The sequence below is a fragment of the Saccostrea cucullata genome, unplaced genomic scaffold (genome assembly GCF_032062105.1).
Source record: "Saccostrea cucullata isolate Sc308-1 unplaced genomic scaffold, CSIRO_AGI_Scuc_v1 ctg2700, whole genome shotgun sequence".
Lineage (NCBI taxonomy): Eukaryota > Metazoa > Mollusca > Bivalvia > Ostreida > Ostreidae > Saccostrea > Saccostrea cuccullata.
In genome coordinates, this window is record NW_026935395.1 from 37,318 (window position 1) to 64,119 (window position 26,802).

A 26,802-nucleotide genomic window follows, 5' to 3' on the forward strand; every position below is an offset into this window, starting at 1 on the left:
AAGGCAGAGATTTTTTACCGGATGGTAAATTCCATTTGAGGGAGGGGCTTATTCTGTACAGGTGTGAATGCCTTGGGGGCTAGCAGTCTACCTGTTATCACCTGTCTCCTAGTCCCTATACATAGGAAGTGATTTAATACACAGTGAAATACCCAGGTGTCAAAAATGTTTGAAAACACCCCTACCCATTTAAAACAATTATGATGATATCATACTATAAATTCAAATATTACAACAAAGATTATTACAGATGTTAATGTATTTGTTAATTTAAAAAATATCCTCCAGTAACAACCAAGTAAGACTTATTTCATTCATCCCCAGGATCTATTAAATGAAAAGAGAGTCGTGTTAACTACATTTCATTAAAAAAAATATCTAGGTTTAACCTATTCTTTGCTAAAATTAAAAGAATCAGTAGATGGCGACACAATACTATAACTTTGACTACTAAATATGACCTTGACCTTTATTGTGTAGAAAGGATGAAGTCATAAATATGTCCATAATCACTTCTCAACTATAAATTGATACAAAGATACTTTGTATATAATAACAGAATGTCATATCGCTTAAAGATGGCAAGAACAGATTAAAAAAAATGTAGGCTCTCGAATGAATAATACATAGATTCTCTAATTTTTGGTAAAATATGGCCAAAAATGCGACAGAGGTTATAACTTTTGTCCTAAATATCATTGATTCATGACATTACAGTGATATAATTTTTTTTCCTGGTGTACGTGAAATTAGTTAAAACATATTCCACGGGTGTTTTGTACTACCTTAATTCATTAGCATTTAAATAATCTAGAATCAAAATGATTTCCATTTTCTAGCCATAAACTTTATCAAATAATTTTTCTAGATCTATATATTGTTTTACAGATAGAAATAGACTTTGACGTTCAGGAGACACTCCCCGGAAATGAAGTGGTGGTGTCCATCAAAGCGGATCCGGATTCCACGGTTCATTTGTTGGCGGTAGATAAGAGTGTACTGATTTTACGTAATGACAACGACATCAAAGAAAGCACGGTAATCTACAGAGAAAACCATAAAAAAATATATTTTGAAAGATAAATAAGTTGAATTCTCTCGCACAAAAACATTTTAAAAATTATCATATTTTTGTTTTTCTGAAAAACGGATATTACCTTGGCAAAGTCAATATTAATTAATATGTTTAACGGTTTGGGGCGAGCGCATTAGTACCATCAAAAACACATAAAAATTGATCAAGTCACTTCATACATGAAGCCGCGCGAGACATCTCGACTAGCTGTGATGTCACACGACGTCACAGAGCTCGTCAGAGCTTACGGAGACAGCCGAGCGTTTGGTTGTAACTATAGACCTAGTGCAATTTTGGTCGAAAAACATTGAGTTATTTTTTGTTTTTTATTATACTCATACTTCCCTTTCTAAGGAAGAAATTCTTCAAAATCAAATGCCTGTTTTAAATATTTTTAATATTCCACTGATCCAAAAGGAATTTGAACTACCCTATATATATTGGATTCCGAAACTTCCTAAAAATCCTTACAAACAAAGATACATTGCAGGTTCCAGTAAATGTTCAACCAAGCCTCTTTCGTTAATTCTCACTAAGATTTTGAAAGTAGTGAAGGAAAAACTCCAGGAGTACTGTCCAACAATATATTCAAGAAGTGGTGTGAATCAGATGTGGATACTCAAAAATTCCAAAGAACTTTTGGACGATTTGAAATCACAAGATTTTACCGCAATCAACAGCTTAAAAACACGACTTTTCAACTTTATGTACAACCATTCCCAACGATAAATTAAAGTCCAGGCTTTTTGATATCAATGACAGCTGTTTTTTTAATAAAAATGGAACTGGTAAATTTACTTACCTGGTCATTGGTTATTTGCAAAATTATTTTGTTAAAACACATTCTGATTGCACACACAAGTACTCTGAAGTTGACATCAAACAGATGCTTGAGTTTCTGATTGACAATATCTATGTGGTTTTTGGAGACCAGGTATTCCAACAATCCGTTGGAATTCCCTTGGGTACCAACAAGTAATTTCCATTCCTACGTCGATACGATATATCCTGGTGAGCTTGAGATAAAAGAAACCACAGAGTCTGTCTCATACCTGGATATTTTACTTGAAAAAGATGTTAATGGTAATCTAACAACAAAGCTGTATGATAAACGTGATGACTTTTACTTTTTCTATCGTCAACTCCCCTTACTTATGCAGCAATATACCTTTATCATCTGCATACAGAGTATATATATGTATCTCAGTTGATTCGATATACAAGAGCTTGCTCTACGTATAAACAATTTCTAAAACGAGGTAAATTATTGACAAGCAAGTCGATGAAACAGGAATATCAGCCGTCTCGTTTAAAGGCATCATTTCGTAAGTTCCATGGTCGATACAATGACCTTGACAGCAAATACAACTTATCATTGAGTTAAATGCTGACTGACGTTTTTCACACTAATTGTTAATCTATTGTTTAAACACTGAATTGACGGCGGATTTTCCTGTTATTTCCTGATCATGACAAGGAGCACACGGCGGGTGTGACCGGTCAGCAGGGGGATGCTTACTCCTCCATGGCACCTGAATCTCTCCTCTGATGTTTCGGAGGTCTGTGCTTGATCTGCTCTTATTTTGCATTGTTTTAGGGACTTTGAGATTGAATACTGTTCGTTATCTCCATATCCTTCTTTAAAGGTTTAGATACAAACTGAAAACCTTTTATGCATTACGTTTTTATTTATTTATTAGAGCAAAGTACATCGGGTAGTAAAGGAATTCTGGGAATGCTTCACAGAGAAATTTGCCTGACATATGTACAGATTTTATTCCGAATTTTCTCTGTTCTTACACGTTAGTCTATTGAGCTCGTTTCGCAAGCGTCGTTTCGCTGCGCTCGCTATTTAGCATTATGGTTTACATAAAGAGTGTTATAAAAATATTTTTTATAGTAATATAAAGGATTGTCTTATTTAGAACTTTTTACGGTATTGTAGGTGCTTGAAGAATTGAAAAGTTACGACCAGTACTGCTCATATGGTTCCTGCTTCATTCGGGTACCCAGCCTCTTCGGAGTAGAAGATACTGATGAACTGTTCCAGGTATGACCCCAATATTCCTCTCGCTTATGTTTATTCGGTGTTTATATATATATATATATATATATATATATATATATATATATATATATATATATATATATATATATATATATATATATATATATAATACAATATATGTGTATATGTATATATATACATATACATAACACAATATATTCCACAAAAAAATTTTTTTATACTCACGTACCGTTTGTTTTTAATATTTTTGAATTCGTGCACGAGTTATCTACGAAATCCGTTAGAATACAGAACAATCGTTCGTTGAATCTTTCGACTTCATACGACTAAAAACTTAGTCTTATCAGTAGTCTTATCATTTTGGCAATTGTAATTTCCTTTCAAATGTGTCTTTTAAAGATAACCCAACATTTAAACTTCTAAAGAAAGAACACCAAAAATCAATTAAAACTGAACACCGGGTCTCCAATTTACAGACCTACTTAGAGTGTGACATTATACCGAAAGGCTTTCAGATAAATGTTACACCTAACATAGGGCCAATCTCCAAACGCTTTCAGGAACGCTGGGACGTTATTACAAGTAGATGTTCTAAGCAATTGATGTCACTCTGTCTTTCTTGGGATATCCACAAGTTAGGACAATTGAGGAGTGAGATCAAGTCCTTAGAATCATCCCTCAACGATATCATGTCCCAGGCCGATCTTGATGAAGCCCATAATATTATAGACACCTATAATATGGCCCTAACAAATAAAGTCAATAAGACTCAAAAAAAGAAATTTCTCCGCTAGGAACAACTGGCAGAGGTCAGAGTTAACGAAACACGCAAACCCCGCTCGAGACGCTTCAAACGCATTAAGACAATCGCGAGGGACGGACCCATACAAACTCCTGACGTCTGCCCAGTGCTCAATACATCTAGTGCTCCTCTCTCCGAATCGGAGACCTCACTTCTTTCCAAGGGGCTAAATTTCTGCCCCACGCCACATGAGGTCGACGAAAAACAAGTTAGAGAGGACACCCGAGCATTCTTCCGGAGACTTCGTTTGAAGGAGCACTTCTCTAGAAAAGACTCCGAAGTAAATTCATACGACTCTTCCAAGCCAGATTTAGACGATCTAGAAGAACACAAACTCTATAAGCCCAAGAGTGACTGGGAACCCGCACCGGGCAAGTGCGGCGCGCTTGAGTCGTATATTGACGCCGTTGAGTCAGACATAGAGAAGCTCCTTTCAGCGCCTGACAAGACTCCCGACAATTTGAGTAAGGAAGAGAGATCTGCCTTACAATCATTAAAAACTCGGGATGACATTGTAATCAAGAAAGCAGACAAAGGCTCTACAGTTGTAGTACTGGATAAAGAGACTTACATGGCGGAGGCCCAAAGACAACTCTCAGACGAACGTTTCTATAAGAAACTGGACTCTGACCCTACTAAAGAATTCTCCACAGCCATTACCAAAACTCTTGACGATATGTTTGAGAAAAATGAGACTGGTATCAACGTCTATGAGACCTTAAATCCTATTGACTGTAGACCAGGACAATTCTATCTGCTTCCTAAAATACACAAAGAAGGCATGCCAGGTCGCCCCATAGTCAGTGCAATTAGAAACCCCACGGAGAAAAATTTCTGAATTCATTGATTTACATCTCCGTCCACACGTAGAGAATTTGCCATCCTATCTCAAGGACACCACGGACTACATTAACAAGACGCCCTCTACTGGCCTCCCAGATCATACCCTCCTCGTGACTATGGACGTCACATCTTTGTACACCAATATTCCGCACGATGAGGGTATCGAAGCCTGTAGAGAAGTCTGGGATAGTATATCCATACATATTCCTTCTACCGAGTCCCTTGCTAAGCTCCTTGAACATCTTCTCAAGTTCAACAACTTTATGTTTAATGGAGAACATTACCTGCAGGTTAATGGCACTGCTATTGGTACGAAAATGGCACCGTCCTATGCCAATGTCTTCACAGACTGGAACGCAACTTGCTACTTCAAGCACCATTTAGGCCCCATGGCTGGTTGCGTTTCATTGACGATATAGAGATGAAGTGGGTGGAATGTCGCGAGAGCCTCGAAGCATTCATTACGTTTGCCAACACCTTTCATCAGTCGATCAAATTTACAGTAGATATATCTAATTCGATAAACGTATTCCTAGATACTACATCTACCCTGATTGATGGTGAAATCGAATTCAGTCTCCACACCAAACCCACAGACTCCCACCTATATCTTATGCCCACTAGTTGTCATCCCCCACACACTTTTAAGGGAGTGCCTAAAGGTCTAGCCACCAGAATTCGACGCATCTGTTCGTCCCCTGCCTTATATCAGGAGCAAAGTGGTCTTCTTAAGTCCCACTTATGCAAAAGAGGCTACAATGCCCGCACCGTACAAACAGCTATTGATGAGATGGCTGAACATGACAGGCAAAACCTATTACGCTACAATGAAAAAGACAATAGCGACAGGGTCCCTCTGGTAACCACATACTATCCCGTCCTTAAGAACCTTAGCGGTATCCTTCAAAAGAACCTACCAATTCTCCATTCAAACGAATGGCAGAGGTCTTTAAAGAACCCCCATTGGCTGCATACAGACGCCAAAGGAACCTAAATGACATGGTAGTAAGAACAAGACTGGACAACCCATTACCTAACGGGGGCTTTAAAACTTGCTCTGAGAGAAGATGTCTTCTTTGTAAGCACAGCACTGACACAGACAGTTTTAACAGCCCTGTTACAGGCCGCAGCTACAAAATACTAGGGAATTTGTCCTGTCATACTGACAACTGCATTTATCTCATCAGTTGCAAAGTTTGCTCCAAACAGTATATTGGTGAAACAGGAGATCTCCGCAGGAGAGTCAATAACCACCGTTCGACCATTAGGACCAAAAAACTCAATGAACCCGTTGGGGAACATTTCAACCTTGAGGGTCACAAATGGGAGGACATGACAGTAGTTGTGATTGACCATAACCCAAGATGGACAGATGCTCAGAGAAAAAGCAAAGAAAAGTTCTGGATGCACAGATTGAAGTCATTCCGCCTTAATGGTATTAACAAACTGAATGACTTCACCAGAATGAACGTAAACTAGACCCAATTCCTGATGATTCCAAACAAGATTATTCTCTCAATTTAGTGTAAATTCTACAATTAATTTGCGTCACCAACTCTCGAACAACCCATATAACTATTTATTGCTTACACATTTGTTAATTATTTTTTCCCGATAATAAGTCCTTAAAGCTGAACACTTCTCATAAATAGGCACTGTCAGACGGGTATATAAACCGTTTGATTTCGTTACACCCGATTGCACACTCGAAACTCGTGGCCGACATGTATTACTCCTTTCGAGGTCCTAGATTTTTTGCGTTTATTTCTTGTTTTTATGTACATTATTTGTTTGTAAATAATGTTTTGACCTGTATTTTTCATGATACTTTTGTCCTGTTTTGGAAAAAATACGTAAAATTTGATAATTTCATCGAGATTGACTAGCACGCAGTGTAGGGTGTACGTCTACACTCGTCGGATCTCTATAGTGAAATACATTGAACTGGTTAGCGATCTGCTCCTTATATACGGGTTGTAGGGAGAGCGTTGAACAACGGGAAATATGGCGGACTATGCCTATTTACGAGTAGTGTTCAGCTTTAAATATTTCAAAATTTATAATTGATCATAATTCATATGTTTAAATATCCCTGCTATATTATTTTTCTCTGATTATTCTTTATTTAGTAAAGTTACGCCATTTTGAGAGAATGAAACAATGTACGATTTACTGATTGTCGTAATTAATTAGCATAATCAATTCGTTCAATTATGTAAATCGCACTTCACCCGAGTATACCCGATAGACCGGACGCATTTCATAGCGGTCCGGATTTCTTTCTTTATTAGTGTTCTTAAAAATTTCCAATTCAACATGTAATTAAGTATGTAAATATCTAGTGTTTAGTAGTTTAGTAGTAGTGCTAGTTGTTTTTGCTTCTCTTTTTCCTTTGTTCTTATGACTTTTTAACTTTTTTCTTTGTCCTGAGGAAGGGACAGGGCGTCCCGAAAATTTGACAATTTTTATTCGTTGGTCACTTTTAGTGCTTAATATATATATATATATATATATATATATATATATATATATATATATATATATATATATGTGTGTGTGTGTGTGTGTGTGTGTGTGTGTGTGTGTGAGGGTGTGTGTGTGTGTGTGATCTTTTGAACTTTTAAATGATCAAATAGAGAAAAAAATACTGACACATGTTGTACCAATTGATGTATCAGAAAGATTCATTATACATTATGACATTTGTATCAGTAATGTACACACATAATGACTGACCACCTTTTTCTGTTTTGGCAGTTTGTCATCTCCATTCTTTGTCCCTGTGTCCTGACAACAATCTCTTTATAAGTGTATTGCTGGAATCTTATTTCTATTATTTGCACCGAAATCCTGACGATTTACTCTGCACTAATGCATTGATGATTTGTAATCTCCATTGTTTTTCCCTAGGTCCTGAATATATTTTCTGTATAAGTGTATTGGTGGTATTTCATTTCTATTATTTGCACCGAGATGCTGACGATTTACTCTGCACTAGTGTATGGGTGATTTTACCTCTCTATTCTTTGTCCATAGTTCCTGACAATCTTATGTATGGGTAATTTGTCATCTGTAATGTCCATCCTTATGTCCTGACAATTTTCTATGTTACCGTGTATTGGTGGTTTTTTATCTGTATTGCCCGGCCTTATATCCAGACAATTTTCAAGGTACCAGTGTATTGGTGGTTTCCCATCTCTATTGTCCATCCTTATATCCTGACAATTTTCCAGGTACCAGTGTATTGGTGGTTTGCCATCTTTATTTACCATCCTTATATCCTGACAATTTTCCAGGTACCAGTGTATTGGTGGTTTGCCATCTTTATTGTCCATCCTTATATCCAGATAACTTTCCATGTAACAGTGTATTGGTGGTTTGCCATCACTATTGTCCATCCTTATATCCTGACAATTTTCCAGGTACCAGTGTATTGGTGGTTTGCCATCTCTATTGTCCATCCTTATATCTAGATAATTTTCCATGTAACAGTGTATTGGTGGTTTGCAATCTCTATTGTCCAACCTTATATCCAGATAATTTTCCATGTAACAGTGTATTGGTGGTTTGCCATCTCTATTGTCCATCCTTATATCCTGACAATTTTCCATGTAACAGTGTATTGGTGGTTTGCCATCTCTATTGTCCATCCTTATATCCTGACAATTTTCCAGGTACCAGTGTATTGGTGGTTTGTCATCTCTATTGTCCATCCTTATATCCAGATAATTTTCCATGTACCAGTGTATTGTTGGTTTGCCATCTCTATTGTCCATCCTTATATCCTGACAATTTTCCAGGTACCAGTGTATTGTTGGTTTGCCATCTTTATTGTCCATCCTTATATCCTGACAATATTCCAGGTACCAGTGTATTGTTGGTGTGCCATCTTTATTGTCCATCCTTATATCTAGATAATTTTCCATGTAACAGTGTATTGATGGTTTGCAATCTCTATTGTCCATCCTTATATCCTGACAATTTTCCAGGTACCAGTGTATTGGTGGTTTGCCATCTCTATTGTCCATCCTTATATCCTGACAATTTTCCATGTAACAGTGTATTGGTGGTTTGCTATCTCTATTTTTGTCCTTTCATTCTTACAATCTTCTCTGTACTCTTGTATTTGTGGTTTTTCATCTGTATTATATGTCCATAGATTCTGACAATCTTCTCTGTCCTAGTGTATTTGTGGATGCATTGGATTCGTTATGGACCCCGGTCAGTCGTCCTACCCTTCGTCTAACTGATATCTCAGTATGGGTAGTGTCTGTTAAATCAGTCGTCTTCCCCTACATCTTGACAATCTTTTTTATATTGGTGTTTTCTCTCATTATTATTTTGTTTTAGTCTTAGGTTTTCTTCTTTCAGTACGATTGGACTCTTTCTTCAGTACTATATAATCAGGACTTATAATAATCAAATTTTCCACAAGATTCCCTTGAATGAAACGAATTCAAAAAAAGAGATAATCAGATAAGCACACAAAAAGGTGGAACATTCTAAAACTCTTCATCTTCTAAAAAATTCTCTCGAACATTTTTGAGTCTACACTACCCTGAGTATACTTCCAAACAAACATGAATAAGAATAACTGTGCTGTTTTTGAGAAGATTTTTAAAGACATTTTCCTATATTCCTATGTTAAACTTAGACAAAAGGTTACTGACCTAATATAACTTAACAAATTGTAAAATCATGCCTTCTTCAAGAAGGAGGGATCACCTTTGTGGCGCAGTGTTTAGAGCGTTTGCTCTAGAGTTGCTAAATAAAAGTCGATTCTTGCATCGCGCATTCAAATCCCACTGTGTGACATGGTGACCGGTACTTTGGATGAGACCGTATTAACTGAGGTCTAAGGTTGCAGTAGGTGTTGTTAAGAAAAAGATCCCTCACTGATCAATGGCCCTAAGTGCCGAGTATAGGACAGAATTAGAGCTCTCCACCGGCAAGTAGTAGCGTCTCCATATAAAGAAAATTCTAGAGGGGAACGTTAAACAGCATACAATCAATCCATCAATTAGGAGGAGGTTAATATACGACACTATATCAATGGTGCCTGTTTTGGAGGGTAACAGTTGAAATTAACACACCAAGGAAAACTATTGTCAAAAGACGCGTTAGCGGAGGTTGACAATGGTTTTCCGAGGGGTGTCAATTTCAACTGTTACCCTCCAAAACAGGCACCATTTATTTATAATAATAATAATAATAATAATAATAATTCTTTATTTAAAGAAGGTAACCCGATTAGTGCATGCACTATTCTTCCCCGGGGCCTTCTATAGACAAAATATCAACATACATACATACATATATATAAATATACAAAATCAATAAATAATCATAAGCTATTTCTACATTGTTTTACAAATTTTTTGACTTGATGCTTGAAAGCATTGAGTGTTTGAGACATTCTTATATGTACAGGTAAATTATTCCATAAGATAGCACCAGAGTATTGAAAGGAGTTCTCAAAGAGTTTACATTTATGAGATGGTACACAGAGGTCTAAATTAGATTCAGATCGAAGATTGTATCGATTATTACACTGGAAGTCAAACATACTATTTAGATAAGTAGGGTGAGAGTTGAACAATGATTTATATAACAAAACATATTTATTTACAATAAGTTGCTCATACACTGTGAGCCAATCTAGTTTCTCAAAGAGAGGTTGTGAGGGCGCATCAGGAGGAGCATCTAAAATACATCTTGCAGCACGTTTTTGAAGTTTATATACTCTGTCAAGATTTGAGTGAGATGTATTACCCCAAACAGTTAAACAATAATCAATTGAAGGCATAATATATGCATTGTAAAACAGCTTGCGTGTTTGAATAGGGTGAAATTTTTTAATTCTACGGAGGGCAGAAATTTTACGTGACAGTGTTTTACAAACATGGTCAATGTGTACATTGTATTGTAAAGAATTATCTAAATAAACTCCAAGAATTTTTTCATTTGATACAAAATCAAGTTTTCTGTTAGATACAACCAGATTAATTTCATGCTCAGAAAAATTTGATCTCTTTTGATGCGTACCAACTAACATGCATTTAGTTTTTGTAGCATTTAGAACCATTTGATTTTGAGAACACCATTTTTCTATAAAAGCTATATCCGTTGATAATGTATCTACAATAGTTTGAGAATCTTTACTTGATGCATGCAAAGTGGCATCATCTGCAAATAAGTCTAATTTGGATTTTGTAATACATAAGGGAAGATCATTAATGTAAAATAAAAACAGAAGAGGACCTAGAATAGATCCCTGTGGAACTCCCGCTGTGACTTGCTGATAAGATGAATGTTTGTTGGACAGATGTACACTTTGAAGTCTTTCACTTAAATATGATCTGAACCATTGTAAAGTTATTGCGTCAAAGTTATAACATTGTAGTTTTTTAAGTAGAATATCATGATTGACAAGGTCAAAAGCTTTACTGAAATCAAGAAAAACAGTACCAACAAGTTTACCTTGGTCCATTTCATTTAACCATTCATCTGTTATTTTTGTAAGGGCTGTTTGGCATGAATGTAGTTCTCTGAAGCCTGATTGAGAGTCTACAATAAGATCAAAGTCCGAAAAAAGAGATCGTATATATTTTGCCACATGTTTTTCAATAACTTTTGATAATGTTGGTAAAATAGAAATAGGCCTATAATTATTTGGATCTAATCTGTTTCCTTTTTTATAGACTGGGGTAACTTTTGCAAGTTTAAAACTATCGGGAAAAATACCAGTTTTGATACTAGTATTTATAATATGTTTATAATATTTCATTATACTGAATGTCTTATTGACTTAGGATGTCAGGAAAAAAATCTTCGATCGTCTTTACGTTCACATTTAGAAAGGCTTCAAGCTCCTCGCTTCTATTCTATTCATAAGAAAGCTTCGGAAAAGATTTACCGACCTATTATTTGTTTGTTTGATTCTCAGAAAATCCTAAAATTTTCGTTATTTCTACACTCGCAAGCATGTTTCGTCTCTCGTTTGTTGTTTTCAAGTAAGCTACATTGGACAGAAGCTTTACTGACGTCGTTTATTCGACTTCTTTCAAACGTACAACTGACGTGTTGAGAATTCTATGGTGAACCGTACGCGCATGATTTGCACGCATGTGGCATCACCGTTGTGTTACCCGTTGTCACGTGTGTTGCTAAGGCGAAGGGTAATAGAACGGATTGTTAACTGCAGCTAAACCAATCAGATTTTAGTATTTAACATGAAAGCAGAATAAAATAGGATATTAAAACATTACGTTACAGATATACTAGGGTTGTCAGGTAAAATCGTTCACAAGTTTTCTAGAGTGAATAATAATCTTCACTAAAGTTCACTGCATCCTAACGTTTTCGCTACTCATTAGTACTTTTTTATCAATATATAAAACAAAGGAGATGGGTGAACTTAGCGTGCAAAAAACCCAGAAGCTTCAGATGTATAAAAATCATAATTATTCAAATTGTTATTTTAGTATTTTAAGTAATCTCATCATTGATTTTTGTAAAATCACGATAAACAAAAAGTTCTGGGGATAATTTTTCGTTAAATTTTTTTATTTTATCAAGAAAAATAGTGTGGTATCCATTGGGTTCGAACCCTGGCAATAAAAATCCTGAGTTGCATTCTCTAATGAGACTAGCACGCTAACCACTACGCTACACAAGTCCTGATGAAGTGTGGCCTTTAAATCATGTTTGTGATATGACCATTGACTTAAGGGACTTCAAGTATTTCTGAAAAAGATACGAAAGCTATGTCATAAACTTAGTTTTTAGGTATAGTGGGTCATTGCTCCATAATTTTGGAAACCAAAATATGTATGTTTTAATGCAAACTTTGAGGATTGCCTTTCAAAAAAATGGAGAGAAGACCCACTCAGAACGAAAAATAGTGTTATAGTGTGAAAAAATGACTTGTTTCGTCCTCTTTCGTGTGTGTATCATATTTCATAGGCAAATAACTTCAATTTTCATGAGATTTGTGCAAGTTATAGATATTTTAAATAAAATATCCTTTAGTGTTAGTTGAAATATTAAAGAAAATTTTGATAAAATTGAGATTTAATTTTTCATCTTCATGTTTGTTGCACTTTGGGCTTTTCTCTTGTTATGTTCACCCATCTCCTTTCAAATAGATATATGCATAAATGAACAAAATAGGAGATTTTATGTTATGTGTTGTATCACCCTACTGCGCACGGATGATATCGTCAAAAGTGTCTAAAGCAGCGTCATGTTTCCAATGTTAAAAATAGTTGGATAATTCCAACTTAAATTTGGAAATTTCATTGATGCATGCTTGATTTTCCCTTTATTCCTCCATAAATAGTTGGGTAACCAACCTTGCACACACATGGGACATTCTGAATATTTATCATTCAACTGAGTAGGCTCTCTTATATTGACGGTCAACAATGACGGTATCTTTCGCTTTCCCACAGCTGATTGTAATGCACGGAGACTCGATCAAAAACCATTTCGCTGGGAAAACTTACGTGTCACTTGTATACTAAAGATCTAGTGATATTTTTATCTATTATTTTCTTCTGTATTCATTTTGAGACTTTTAGGGCGTCATTAATTCATCTAAAGCAAACTGAACTGCTTTCCGGTAACGTCATCGAACGTGGTCTTCTTGTGTGTTGTGTTTACGACTCTACCATTTCAAATACAAAAAATTAAGGAAATGCATTGAAATTTCCAAATGACGACACAATAGATTTAGGGAATAACTATCTTCTAATTTGGTATTTGCGACCGTTAATGCTGATTTAACGGGCGCAAACTGAGTTTTACCGGCGACGCGTAAGCGGAGCCGGTAAAACGGATGTTTGCGACCGTTAAATCAGCATTAACGGTCGCAAATACCAAATTAGAAGATTAGTTATTCCCATTCTAATGCAATCCATGCATTTTGTTTGTTGTTTACGTCTTATTTTGTTGAATTTTGTTACATGAAATACGTCACGGAGCATTGTGTTTTTGCGTCGCTCTATTATGACGTCACAATGAAAAAGCTTTCACGCACGTTAATGCTCGTTTTACTGCTTCAAACATCAGTGCATTAGCCAATCAAAACGTGTTTTACAAAACAATTGCATTAGAATAGTGGATTAAAAATAGGATAATTGTTACCCAAATCTCTTCTATTTAATACATTTATTTCGAAATAATAGTCGTGTATTCTCTAATGATACCCTGGTTTTTTATCAATCGTGCGCCATAGGACTGTACCTCATGCATATTCAAATATGATAAAGTATTTCTTCGTCTATATTTTATCAAACACTTTGTCCATGATTTTACCAAACAGTCCTTTTATATGTATAAGATTTTTTGGGGAAAAAATCTATATAACCATATATCCTTGACAATTTTAATTGATATGTTATCAGTATTATGTAGCACACTATTATGTAATTTGTACAAATCAGTTTTCCCCTCAAGATGATTATTGATTCAATTTTAACTTAGTCTTAGCCCCTTAGAGCCAGGGTAATGCAAATGGAAAAGTTATTTTAAATTACCAAATAATCAGCAGCTCTTGGGTGATGTAAGTGAGCGTTGAGGTCCATGGAACCTATTCTTGGAGTATAAATTTACAAAAAATGCGGGGGGGGGGGTGGTAAGTACTTTTTTTTATTTTTAGTCAGGAAGCTTTAAGTATTCTTGTTTACTGCTTGTGTTTGTAGGAGAACAATTTAGCTGTTCTTACGGACGCCATGGTTTATAAAACCCCACGTCCTCCTTGTGAGTATTGTATCCCACTTCCGTTCATTTTGTCAAAAATTGGTTACATGTTAATGCTGATATGTGATCAAGAGATAAATTATTAACATTTTACATTGTAATGATAAAATATGACAGTAAAATATTATCAGTATTATCGATATTAATATCATTCCATTATAGATATTATAATATTATTAATATGAGAGTTGTCCCTAGAAGTCGTAGACAATGTTTATAATTTCTTAAACATGCAACCAATACTAACCAAATTTGGCATAGAAATAATATATTCAAAGCTCTTTAAAGTTGTGAATTTTTAAATATATATCTTTCATATTAGTAATATTATGACGATTTATATGAAGGCCGATAAGGCCTGCCGGCGCACAAACAAAATTCTGAATAATTTACTCATATAAGTATTACATTTGCTTTTATTTCGTTAGTACTAAGTAGTAGTAATACATTGAACTCAAATTTAAATCATTAAAATTAGAATCAAAATCTTAATAATATGTCAAAATTTCATATTAATAGCATTAGAAACAGACGATTGGTGTCATGATTTTCATAGTGTCGTTGGAATTGAGTTTGATGAAAATGACGTCGTCAAACGCGCAACCGGCGCACGGAGATGTAATAAATTGTGTTGGATATGGTTTTCATACATCAGAGACGGGAAAAAAGGGTACAGAAGTGACATTACACACCGCATCTTAATAAAGAAGTTATTTCTAAATGGCATGATATTCAATGAGAGTTTTTCCTCTATATCCGAAAATAGTTACGATATGTAAGAAATGTAAGAAGTAGAGTACTGTTTGTTAAACGCAGGCAATTGGGAACAGTCTGGAAAGCGAACGACATCAAACAATGTGTATTTTCTGCTGCCTACAATCGGTGAATTTTTCGACTAAATTTTGACTGAAATTTGAATCTGCTTAAAAAATACAAATAAAAAATAAACGGACAGTAGTGAATTTAGATAAGTCCTTCGGTCAAAAGTGGTCTTTCGGTTTAAGAAAAAATATTGAATGTTAATATACGCATAAAAAGCAGACAATGAAATCATGACGTTTTAGGAGAGGTAATTTACGCTTGCTTTCATGCGGCCGTGTACACATACATTCTTTCTTTATTTTTACATATTTTTCTTATTAGATGTGATATCATCATGAAACTTGAATGCATTATTATAAAATGATACTTTTTGCTATGACAAGGAAAGAAATTTAATTTAACAAACAGAAACTAAACTTCTTTCCTTGTGTACGACTTTTTGGGACAACCCTCGTATTTATCTTTGTTTATTTGTATACACAGGCAAAAGTGGCTCACGAAAATTCTTCACATGAAAAGGTCACGAAAAACAAGGCATGTGAAATTTATGTGAAAAGTTCATGTGACTTTGACATAAATTTCATATTAATTTTACATGAAGAGCATATTGCATAAATATCTTGCAAAGAAATCTTCACATGAAAGTTCAAAAAAGATTAATATGTGAAAATCATATAAACTTATATTCATATGATATTCACATGTAAATATATTTATATAATTTTCATATGATTTTCACATCATTTTCAAATAAAAAGATAATCACATGAATATCATGTAAGCCACTTTTCCCTGTGATAATGATAATATTTGAGCTAATTTAGTTTATTTATCTGCAAGCCAATTCTTCAAACATTCATTTTTTCAAAATGACTCAACTTACACATAAGACTCTTTGTCCGATGTTGTTGTACATGTCGTCTTCAAAGAATTAAGTTCTCCTTTTCAAGATTAATAATTTACATAACATATGTCATCGTGAAAGACTTCAAGGGTTTACCACACAAAAAAGACACTCAAGTCATTGTCTTTTGCATTTTGATAATTTAATTAAAATTTGCAGTAATTTCTTACAGAAATCAATAGGTATCTTAATGAATATTGATGCCAGCATAATGATCATCATTCATTGGTTACCATTCATTTCGACCATTTGTCCTTAACTTTGACGTTGTGTGACTTGTTTTTGAAAAACTTTAACCTTCGCTATTACTTTGCATTGGTTGGTAACATTTTACAGGTATATTTTTAAAAAAACAAATATAAGCATTTATACGCATCTGGATTGAAAAAGGAGTATAGTGTGAACAAACACTCATATCTCTGTTAATACTGCAAATATCAGAATAATTCTTCCACGTTTAAAAAGAGGAAATATTTACAATAAAATATTACACATAATTTTTTGGTTGATTTTACCAGTTTTTTGCAAGCTCTAGTCAAACTTTGCACACTATTCGAGCGATTTAGCCATTATCAAAATCAATTGTGGTGATTACCTCCCAACCCCCCCCCCCCCCACCCCACCCCACCCCAACCCCCAAAATGCTTAAACTTGTCTTTTTATGTACAACAAGCTGATCATTTTCAACGCAACAGTCACATATTTTCAAAAATATTTCACTAATCAAATAAACCAGAATCAAACTCTTTATTGAAAAAATGGAAATTCCAGCATGATAATAGTGTAGTTCCTTGCTATGGCAACTGAAATGAATATTTAATTATCATTTCCAGAAACTACAAAATACCACCTTTCAAAATATATAAACATTGGTATAAACAAAAAATACAATAATACCGTGAAATTGCATTGAAATCAATTTGTCTAGAAATGCTTAAAATCTTTTTCATGGAAGGGGTTAATTGAGTATCAACAAATTTTTTATCTTTTGAACTTGAACTAACCTTCGCCATAAGCAGTCACATCATTGTTTCACAAACACATCTTATTAAAAAGGAAGTTGCATTACCATTCTGTGGCATTATGTTTCGAATTTGGCTAAATTATATATTTTTCATATACTTTACTTTTCTATGCGGAAATGAAGCTGGAATACTTTGAAGTTAAGTCGTGTAACCTGTAAATGAACGTCATTTTACAGTCGAGATTGTATCTGTGATGAGAAGTGACAGACGTGTAAGCATTGGTGGTTCTATAGCAGAACCAAAAAAGCATGTTCGAACGTTGTTTCCAGAAACCTGGTTTTGGTTAAATAAAACAATAGGGTAAGTATTAAACACAATGCGTTAAATATTACTGTTTTGTAAAATTAAAATGTAAAGAAAACGAACAGTGATCATTTAATTATGAGCAGAGATAACATGAATATCTGAAAACAGAGGGGGATCAGGTGCCATGGAGGATTAACCATCCCTTGTCAACTGGTTACAAATGTTATGATTGACCTAACGGGGTAAATTTATAGAAAGTGAAGAAAATGACCTAACAATGTATAAGAAAGACGTTAGTCTAGGCAACATTCGGCATAACGACATATCGATGACAAGGTAATTATACCAGACACAAAATTTGCAAACTGTTGACTTTAACCTAGATAGTTTTCATATTTCATATAGTAAACTTATTTCTCACACACCCGTCTTAATTTAGAAAAATGAAATGCTCTTGTGTATTAAATTAACTGGGAAGAATAAACTTCATATGCAGGGGGAAATAGTACATAGCATCATTAAGGAAAGTTACGGTATAAAAGTCAAAGTCATCAAGATTATATCATAATACAATTATCTTTACAGCCCGGACGGTATGACGTCACTCAGTGTTCCTGTTCCTGATTCTATCACTACCTGGGTCGCTACAGCATTTGCTGTCAACCCTAACTCTGGACTGGGACTGGACCCGTCCCCTGCTAACGTGAGAAATATTTGTGGTATCTCTAACCTGTAAACAGTTTATAATAAATATGTCCTAGAAATTAACTTTTTTAGCCATTATTTTCAAAATTCATTGCAAATTTATTTAGCGTTGAGTGCATAAAAACAATTGCATGATAATTGCTAATTAATCAATTTGAAAGATTTTCATGTACAGTGGATCAAACCAAAGATTGCATTATATAGGTTTTGTTTTATTCTTTTGTTCATCCAAGTTTTATTTATCAGATGACAACCATGTGATTTTTAGTGTATCAGTATTAATTCGATTACAGCTTAGAGTGTTTCAGCCTTTCTTTGTGAGTCTGACTTTGCCTTACTCTGTTATACGAGGGGAACTAGTGGTTCTTCAAGTTAATGTGTTTAACTACCTAAAGAAAGATATCAAGGTATGAAAAATAATTATGTAAACATTTTTAAATGATGTTCAATGGGCCTTTGCCAATTATTGTTATTGAGTTTGTCTAAAAAATATTTGTATTTATGAAAGGTGAATTTTCGACATTTTTTCTCAGAAATGGGAGTGGTGCACGTACTTCGTGCGAATTTTAAATGTTTTATTTCATATTTCCTTTTTTCAGGTTCTCGTTATCATTAATAAAAACACGGCCTTCAAAAATGTCATCACTTACCTAAAAGACAACCAAGCAAAAACCGGGAGATTTTCATTCAGAATTGGACGAACATTCAATGTATGAACTTTGTATCATCAATTAATATATCTACAAAATACTTTTCTTCCTACTTAAGGACAGATGATACAAACATTTTTTTTTGGAGGAGACTTAATATCATGTCAAAAGTTTAGAAAAGTGGATAATTCTTTTTAATAATTTTTTCTCCTAAGAACTGGAAAATAAACTTGGAAAATATTAGTAATCTCTTTAAATATCTCTTCAAATTAGTTATAACAAGTATAATAGCCTCATGCATAATACACCCATGTAGGAAACAAATTATATTTACTTCAATGCTTGAGCCTGTTCTTTGAGTTTCTCTAAGTTATCTGTATTCTCTTGTACTCTGTTTGAACCCTCTTGCTTTACTACAAAACTGGTGATGTAGTATGACCATACCTTCATTTTATGTCTTTTTGGCTATTGCTTGATTGTATTGCAATATTGATTCAATTATAGATAGCACCTGGGGAGATCTATCCTGTCTATTTTCCTATTGTTCCTTCCGAGATCGGTGATCTTAAAATTAATATCACCGCCACGTCAACTGGTGCTAGTGATTCCATTATCCGGACTCTCAAAGTAGAGGTCAGCGATATTCAATACATATATTTTGAAATATATTTTATATATGATCAATTATATACAACTGGGTAGATCCAATACAAACTTTCGGAACGATTACCTTATCCTTTATTAGAAGATATCTTATTTTCTCATTTACTTTAAGACAATTACGAGAGTTTTAAATACAAACATTGTAAAGAAAAAAGGATTATTAATATCATTTTCCAATAATTTATAAATGCTTCAGCCCGAAGGACTTGAGAAGGAATTACACAACCCTGTGCTGATAAATACTGGTGATTCTGGCACATTTTCCGAAGATGTAAGAATAGAATTTCCACCAAATACTGTGGCCGGATCAAGGCGTATTAGGGCATCAGTTATTGGTTTGTTTGTTTTTTTCTGTTACGAATTTTATATTGGTTTGTTTGTTTTTTCTGTTACGAATTTTGTTTCTGAAATGCGCAGTCAAAACATTCATATGAAGCAGAATATGGCCTTCAACTCGATACATAGAACTTACTACGACGTATTGTCAATTAACAATTGTAATACCCATTCTTATATCGATACAATATATCCTGGTGAGCTTGAAATCAAAGATACCACAGAATCTGACACATTGCTTCATAATTGGTTATATTACTTGAAAAAGACGTGAATGGTAATCTAACAACCAAGCTATATGATAAACATGATGACTTTAACTTTCCTATCATTAACTTCTCTTACTTATGCAGTAATATACCTTCATTACCTGCAGACGGAGTTTATGTGCCTCAGTTGATTCGATAAACAAGAACATGCTCTATGTATAAACAATTACTAAAACGAGGTATTCTAATAATAATAAGTAAATTATTTACAAACAAAAGGATGAAATAAGAATATCAGCGGTCTCGTTTTGTAAGTTCTTTGTAAGTTCTATGGTCGATACAATGGCAAATACAATTTATCATTGAGTCAAATGCTGAGTGACATTTGTCATACTAATTGTTAGTCCATTATTTATACACTGAATTGGCGATGTGATTTTCCGTTATTTCCCAATTATGACAATGACCATATGGCCTATGTGACCGGTCGACAGGGGATGCACACTCCTCCATGGCACCTGATCCCACCTCTTATGTTTTGAAATCCGTGTTTGCTCTGCTCCTGTTTTGCATTATTTTATGAACTTTTCGTCTTGAATACCGTTCGTTATCACCATATGTTTCATTTACAAGAACATTTATGAAATACAAGAATATCAACAGTCTCGTATAATGTCAGAATTTTACAAGATCTATGGTCGATACAATGGTCCTTTCAGTAAATAGAATCTATCATTAAGTTGACTTCTAATTGACTTTTTTAAAAGTAATTGATTATTTTTTATTATTTTAACTGAATTTAGAGATTTTTCTTTTGGGCCAACATGAGAAGGAGCACACAACATGTTAACATGTGATTCTTACTCCTCCGTGACACCTGATCCCTTTCCTCATGTTTTAGAGGTCCTTGTTAACTCTGTTGTCTATATTTATTGTATTTATGGACTCTTGAACTTGATTTCTGGTCGTTAGTATTTAATGATAATATAATCTATTTGGGTGTTCATTGCCGTTTGTTCAAACTAATATGAGCATTTTGTATTACTTCTGACAAGCTTGAGAAAAGTGAATGAAACAATTTCTACGGATTTTTCTGAAGGAAATATGTACTGATATATGTCTATAATCTTTTTTTTTTAATCTTGCAGGTGATGTGATGGGTCCATCAATCAATGGACTAGATTCGCTACTGAAGATGCCATATGGATGTGGTGAACAGAACATGCTGAACTTTGCTCCCAATATATTCGTACAGAAATACCTAAAAGTTACAAATAACCTAACACCAGACCTAGAAAAGAAAGCTAAAGAATACATGATCAAAGGTTATATTTTTCTTTTTCTTACAATACTCCAATAGAACTATAAAATAAATGTATCTCGCTTCCATTCTTACTGACCATGTAGTGTAGGACGGCCCCGCGAGAATTCCATTGGAATCGAAGCAAGTTTTTTGACTTGCTTGGATAGCGGACGGTCTATTGCGTTGTCCCTTTACTGCTTGGAGAAAGATTTCGTGATCGAAAGTTCAACCCGGGGTTGAGACGAAGGAGGACAGAAGTGAATTCCTTTGCGATTTCTATATGTTGACAATTAAAACTTTTGGCATATGTTTGAGATACTAGTACATGTATTTGATCTTGCTTATTTCAGGTTACCAGAGGCAGATGACATATGTCCATCCAGACGGATCATACAGCGCTTTTGGCAAGAGTGACGCTTCAGGTAGTACTTGGTAAGAAGATTTGTTTACTTATAATCGAGTTTAATTACGCTTCAAATGCAAACGAATATTTGAAGAATATATGCCATTTTGGAAAACAAAAATTTGAAACGTTTTACGGTAATGTTTATCTATCAAATTTGTTGGATTAGAAAAGATATCTTTTTAATTCTAATGTAGACCATAGGAATACTTTTATTTCTGTAACTACATGTATGATATAAAAAGTATCATTTAAGTTTTGAAGAGTAAAACTAATTACAGGTTGACTGCTTTTGTTGTGAAGTCGTTCTCTCAGGCCTCAAATTTTATCACCATTGACGAGAATGTGGTAAGGGATGCCGTAACCTGGCTCATTTCTCAACAAAACAAAAATGGAACCTTCAGAGAACCAGGCATAGTCATAAACAGCAGAATGCAGGTAATACGACTATAAATAAATGTATCAGAATGACTTCAATCTGTGCATCCAGAGCTTTTCTTTGCCTTTTCTCTCAGCGTCTGTCCATCTTGGGATATGGTCAATCGCCACTACTGTCCTGTCCCCTATTTGTGACCTTCAAAGTTGAAATGTTCCCCGACCGATTTATTGAGTATTTTGATCTTAATGCCAGAGAGAGAGAGAGAGAGAGAGAGAGAGAGAGAGTAAAGCATACAGAGAGAGAGAGAGTAAAGCACAAAATTAACTACAGCTGTCTATAGAAATTGAACACTGTACATTGAATCTGCGTTTCTGTACAAACTACGTACCTCACTGACGTATTTATAGCTCACCTGAGCCGAAGGCTCAAGTGAGCTTTTCTGATCACATTTTGTCGTCGTCGTCCGTCCGTCCGTCCGTCTGTAAACTTTTCACATTTTCGACTTCTCCTCAAGAACCAATGGGCCAATTTTAACCAAACTTGGTACAAAGCATCCTTAGAAGAAGGGGAATTCAAATTGTTAAAATGAAGGGCCAAGTCTCCTTACAAGGGGAGATAATCAAGAAAAGACAAAAATAGGGTGGGGTCACTAAAAAATCTTCTTCTCAAGAACCAGTGGGCCAGGAAAGCTGAAACTTATGTGGAAGCATTCTTGGGTAGTGTAGATATTAAATTGTTAAAATCATGACCCCCGGGGGTAGGGCGGGGCCACAATAGGGAATCCAAGTTTTACATAGAATATATATAGAACAAATCTTTAAAAATCTTCTTCTCAAGAACCACTGGGCCAGGAAAGCTGAAACTTATGTGGAAGCATCCTTGGGTAGTGTAGATATTCAATTGTTCGAATCATGACCCCCGGGGATAGGGCGGGGCCACAATAGGGAATCCAAGTTTTACATAGAAATATATAGAACAAATCTTTAAAAATCTTCTTCTCAAGGACCGCTGGGCCAGGAAAGCTGAAACTTATGTGGAAGCATCCTTGGGTAGTGTAGATATTAAATTGTTAAAATCATGACCCCCGGGGATAGGGCGGGGCCACAATAGGGAATCCAAGTTTTACATAGAAATATATAGAACAAATCTTTAAAAATCTTCCTCTCGGACTACTGGGCCAGGAAAACTGAAACTTATGTGGAAGCATCCTTGGGTAGTGTAGATATTAAATTGTTAAAATCATGACCCCCGGGGGTAGGGCGGGGCCACAATAGGGAATCCAAGTTTTACATAGAAATATATAGAACAAATCTTTAAAAATCTTCTTCTCAAGGACCGCTGGGCCAGGAAAGCTGAAACTTATGTATGTGGAAGCATCCTTGGGTAGTGTAGATATTAAATTGTTAAAATCATGACCCCCGGGGGTAGGGCGGGGCCACAATAGGGAATCCAAGTTTTACATAGAGATATATAGAACACATCTTTAAAAATCTTCCTCTCACGAACCACTGGGCCTGGAAAACTGAAACTTATGTGGAAGCATCCTTGGGTAGTGTAGATAATAAATTGTTAAAATCATGACCCCCGGGGGTAGGGCAGAGCCACAATAGGGAATCCAAGTTTTACATAGAAATATATAGAACAAATCTTTAAAAATCTTCTTCTCAAGAACCGCTGGGCCAGAAAAGCTGAAACTTATGGTATGTGGAAGCATCCTTGGGTAGTGTAAATATTAAATTGTTAAAATCATGACCCCCCGGGGGTAGGGCGGGGCCACAATAGGGAATCCAAGTTTTACATAGAAATATATAGAATAAATCTTCTTCTCAAGCACCACTGGGCCAGGAAAGCTGAAACTTATGTGGAAGCATCCAGGGGTAGTGTAGATTCTAAAGTTTTAAAATCATAAAAGGGAAGGGGGTAGTGGGGCATGATAGGGTTAGCAAGAGGGGGAATCTGGTAAAGAACTACATCACCCAAGTTACTCAGGTGAGCGATGTGGCCCATGGGCCTCTTTTTTTTTTTTTTTATTTTAAGGGCGGCTCAGCAGCAGGTGAGAGGACTCTCACGGCGTTTACTCTTATCGCTCTCAAAGAAGCAGAGAACATGCAGGGGGTATGTCTGTTTTAAATGTTTAACTTTGACACAGACAGAAAGCTAATGTTTGTGAATTATCCATATAATATTTTTAATGAATTTATTAACATTGACTCGTCGTAGTTAAAAAGTGAAAAGTGTCCTGCACTCTTCAAATGAAGGCAAGTTTCTGATGGTTATCATTCTTGATAATCAAGAAATAGTGGTACTGTTATCTCCTTGTACCATAGTTGGGTGTGATTTCTTTTGTTAAAAGTGTGGGTTTTCTGTACATAACCCACGATTTTCTATAACTCTGCCCATCGAGTCGGGACAAAAGAACTATTTATAAAACGATCATGCACGGTTTTTAAATGAAACAATCATACGGGCTTGTTATACCAAATTTAGGAGAGTAAAAAGGAGTAAATTTTCAATTGTATACAGCATTTTGTAATATTATATAACTTTGTGAAATCCGATTATCTGATTGGTCAATAAGAAGTAATTATATTTTAATAATGACCGCTGAAAGCGAATAATGACTCGCACGAGCTGCCTCGTTTTCACTTTCGCTTTAGTCAAACAGTTTGCAAGTTGTAGGCGAGGAAAATTTAAAAGATATAGTGAAGAACTCTGAAGGTAAGAATGCAAAACAATTATCAAGGATATCTTTTAGCATTTTTCGGGAATACTTACTTTACATATACCATTTCATTGTTGAATTCGACTTTTCCACTCGGCAAGCAGATTTTTAACGCTGTTTACGCGATTACGGACTCGGAGACTAAAGTAAACTAGTGCTAATTGTAACGGGAACCGTTACAGATGTTCTCCAAACGCTCCCCCAACTCCCTTTTGGTGCCATATTCCTTGTAAGCTTCAGTAAATAAGACAAATTCTGTGCATTTTTGACTTTAACAGAAGAATACCAATTATATTCAAATTAAAGCATTGCACCCGTATGCATGTGAATGCATGTGCGTTATGACCATATCATCTTGTCTACACTATCTATATATTTTAATATACTATATTTTAAAGCATTCAGTCCAAAAGTATTAAAAATTACTCATTCAAGTGTACTTTTAATTTCGCTCGTTCCAAATGCACGCACGTGCGTGCACGTGCATGAAGACCATACCTTCTTGTAGGAGTCTCTTATATCTATCAATGTTCTAAATCCCATCCTGTTTGGTTGAAAAACAAGGGAGTTATAGCCATTTCAACTTTCAGCCAATCAGATTGCAGCACACGTGTATGCGCGTGATTTCATTAATTTTTTTCTATATCGCATTGTAGGATATCCTGATGAAGGACTATGTTTTAAATTTCAAAGCATTTCGTCAAAAAACAAAGGAGATATAGCCATTTAAAGTTTCAGCCAATCAGATTGCAGCACACGTGCATGCGCGTGATTTCATAAATTTTTTTCTATATCATATTGTAGGATATCCTGATATAGTCATTTAAAGTTTCAGCCAATCAGATTGCAGCACACGTACATGCGCGTGATTTCATGAAAAAAGTTCAAAGCATTTCATCAAAAAACAAAGGAGATATAGTCATTTAAAGTTTCAGCCAATCAGATTGCAGCACACACGATTTCATGAAATTTTTTCTATATGCGCTATGTATAAAAGTTGATTTCATGAAATTTTTTCAGCCAATATGTCATATTGTTGGATATCCCAATGCATGACTATGTTTTAAATTTCAAAGTATTTCATCAAAAAACAAAGGAGATATAGTCATTTAAAGTTTCAGCCAATCAGATTGCAGCACACGTGCATGCGCGTGATTTCATGAAATTTTTTCTATATCATATTGTAGGATATCCCATTTCATGACTATGTATCAAATTTCAAAGCATTTCATCAAAAAACAAAAGAGATATTGAGATTTTTGTTTCAGCCAATCAGAGCGAAGCTCACGTGCACGCGCGTAAGTTCTTGCTAATCTGACAGTGTCACGGTATTAACACTATAAATATATCTTCATGTTATGAGTTTCAAAGCATTTCATCAAAAAATGGAAAAGTTATGGCCATATTAAGTATATCAGTCATTTCACTCACTTCACGCGCCCGCACGTGCATGCGTATGCGCGCAAAATGACCTTCGTTCCGCACACCTACACAACACACCTATTAACCCTAAAAAGGTTTTAACTTAGTTGGGTGAAGAGTTTCTGAGAACACTCGCGGACAAAAAAAGTACCGGAGAAGAAATAAGAAAAAACAAAGAAAAAAATTTTTAAACGCCTCCAGCGGGATTTGAACCCCCGACAGTGGGACAAAGTTTGGTTCGGCCATATCTTTTCAATATATTCACGCATCAAGATACTGAACATATATTTAGAATTCTCATTAGACACTCTATAAACCCTGTAAATCCTAAAGAAAAATATTGAAAAACAAAAAAGTTGAAAAATGGGACTTTTTGAATTCACTTCCGTTTGCGACCGGAGGTGCCGACGACGAAAAATGAAGGTCGTTGTTCAGATTGGAGTTTGATGTTCTATTACCTCAGTGAGTTTCATTGTCATATCTTTAGCCGTTCTCGAGAAAA

The 26,802-nt window shown here is 35.1% G+C and overlaps 1 protein-coding gene across 1 annotated transcript in view; it reads left to right on the forward strand.

Moving 5' to 3' along the window:
- Positions 1–24,271, forward strand: part of LOC134242672 (CD109 antigen-like) — a gene marked incomplete at its 3' end in the record, with an annotated part of 40,191 nt that extends 15,920 nt beyond the window's left edge. The window contains exons 15-27 of the mRNA XM_062724769.1: positions 889–1,038; positions 3,021–3,125; positions 14,454–14,511; positions 17,439–17,562; positions 18,094–18,211; positions 18,507–18,620; positions 18,813–18,923; positions 19,368–19,496; positions 19,723–19,861; positions 21,220–21,396; positions 21,725–21,806; positions 22,059–22,215; positions 24,194–24,271. Of these exons, the coding sequence (XP_062580753.1) occupies positions 889–1,038; positions 3,021–3,125; positions 14,454–14,511; positions 17,439–17,562; positions 18,094–18,211; positions 18,507–18,620; positions 18,813–18,923; positions 19,368–19,496; positions 19,723–19,861; positions 21,220–21,396; positions 21,725–21,806; positions 22,059–22,215; positions 24,194–24,271 (1,542 nt within the window). The remainder of the gene's footprint in view (positions 1–888; positions 1,039–3,020; positions 3,126–14,453; positions 14,512–17,438; positions 17,563–18,093; positions 18,212–18,506; positions 18,621–18,812; positions 18,924–19,367; positions 19,497–19,722; positions 19,862–21,219; positions 21,397–21,724; positions 21,807–22,058; positions 22,216–24,193) is intronic.
- Between the last annotated feature and the right edge of the window lie 2,531 nt (positions 24,272–26,802).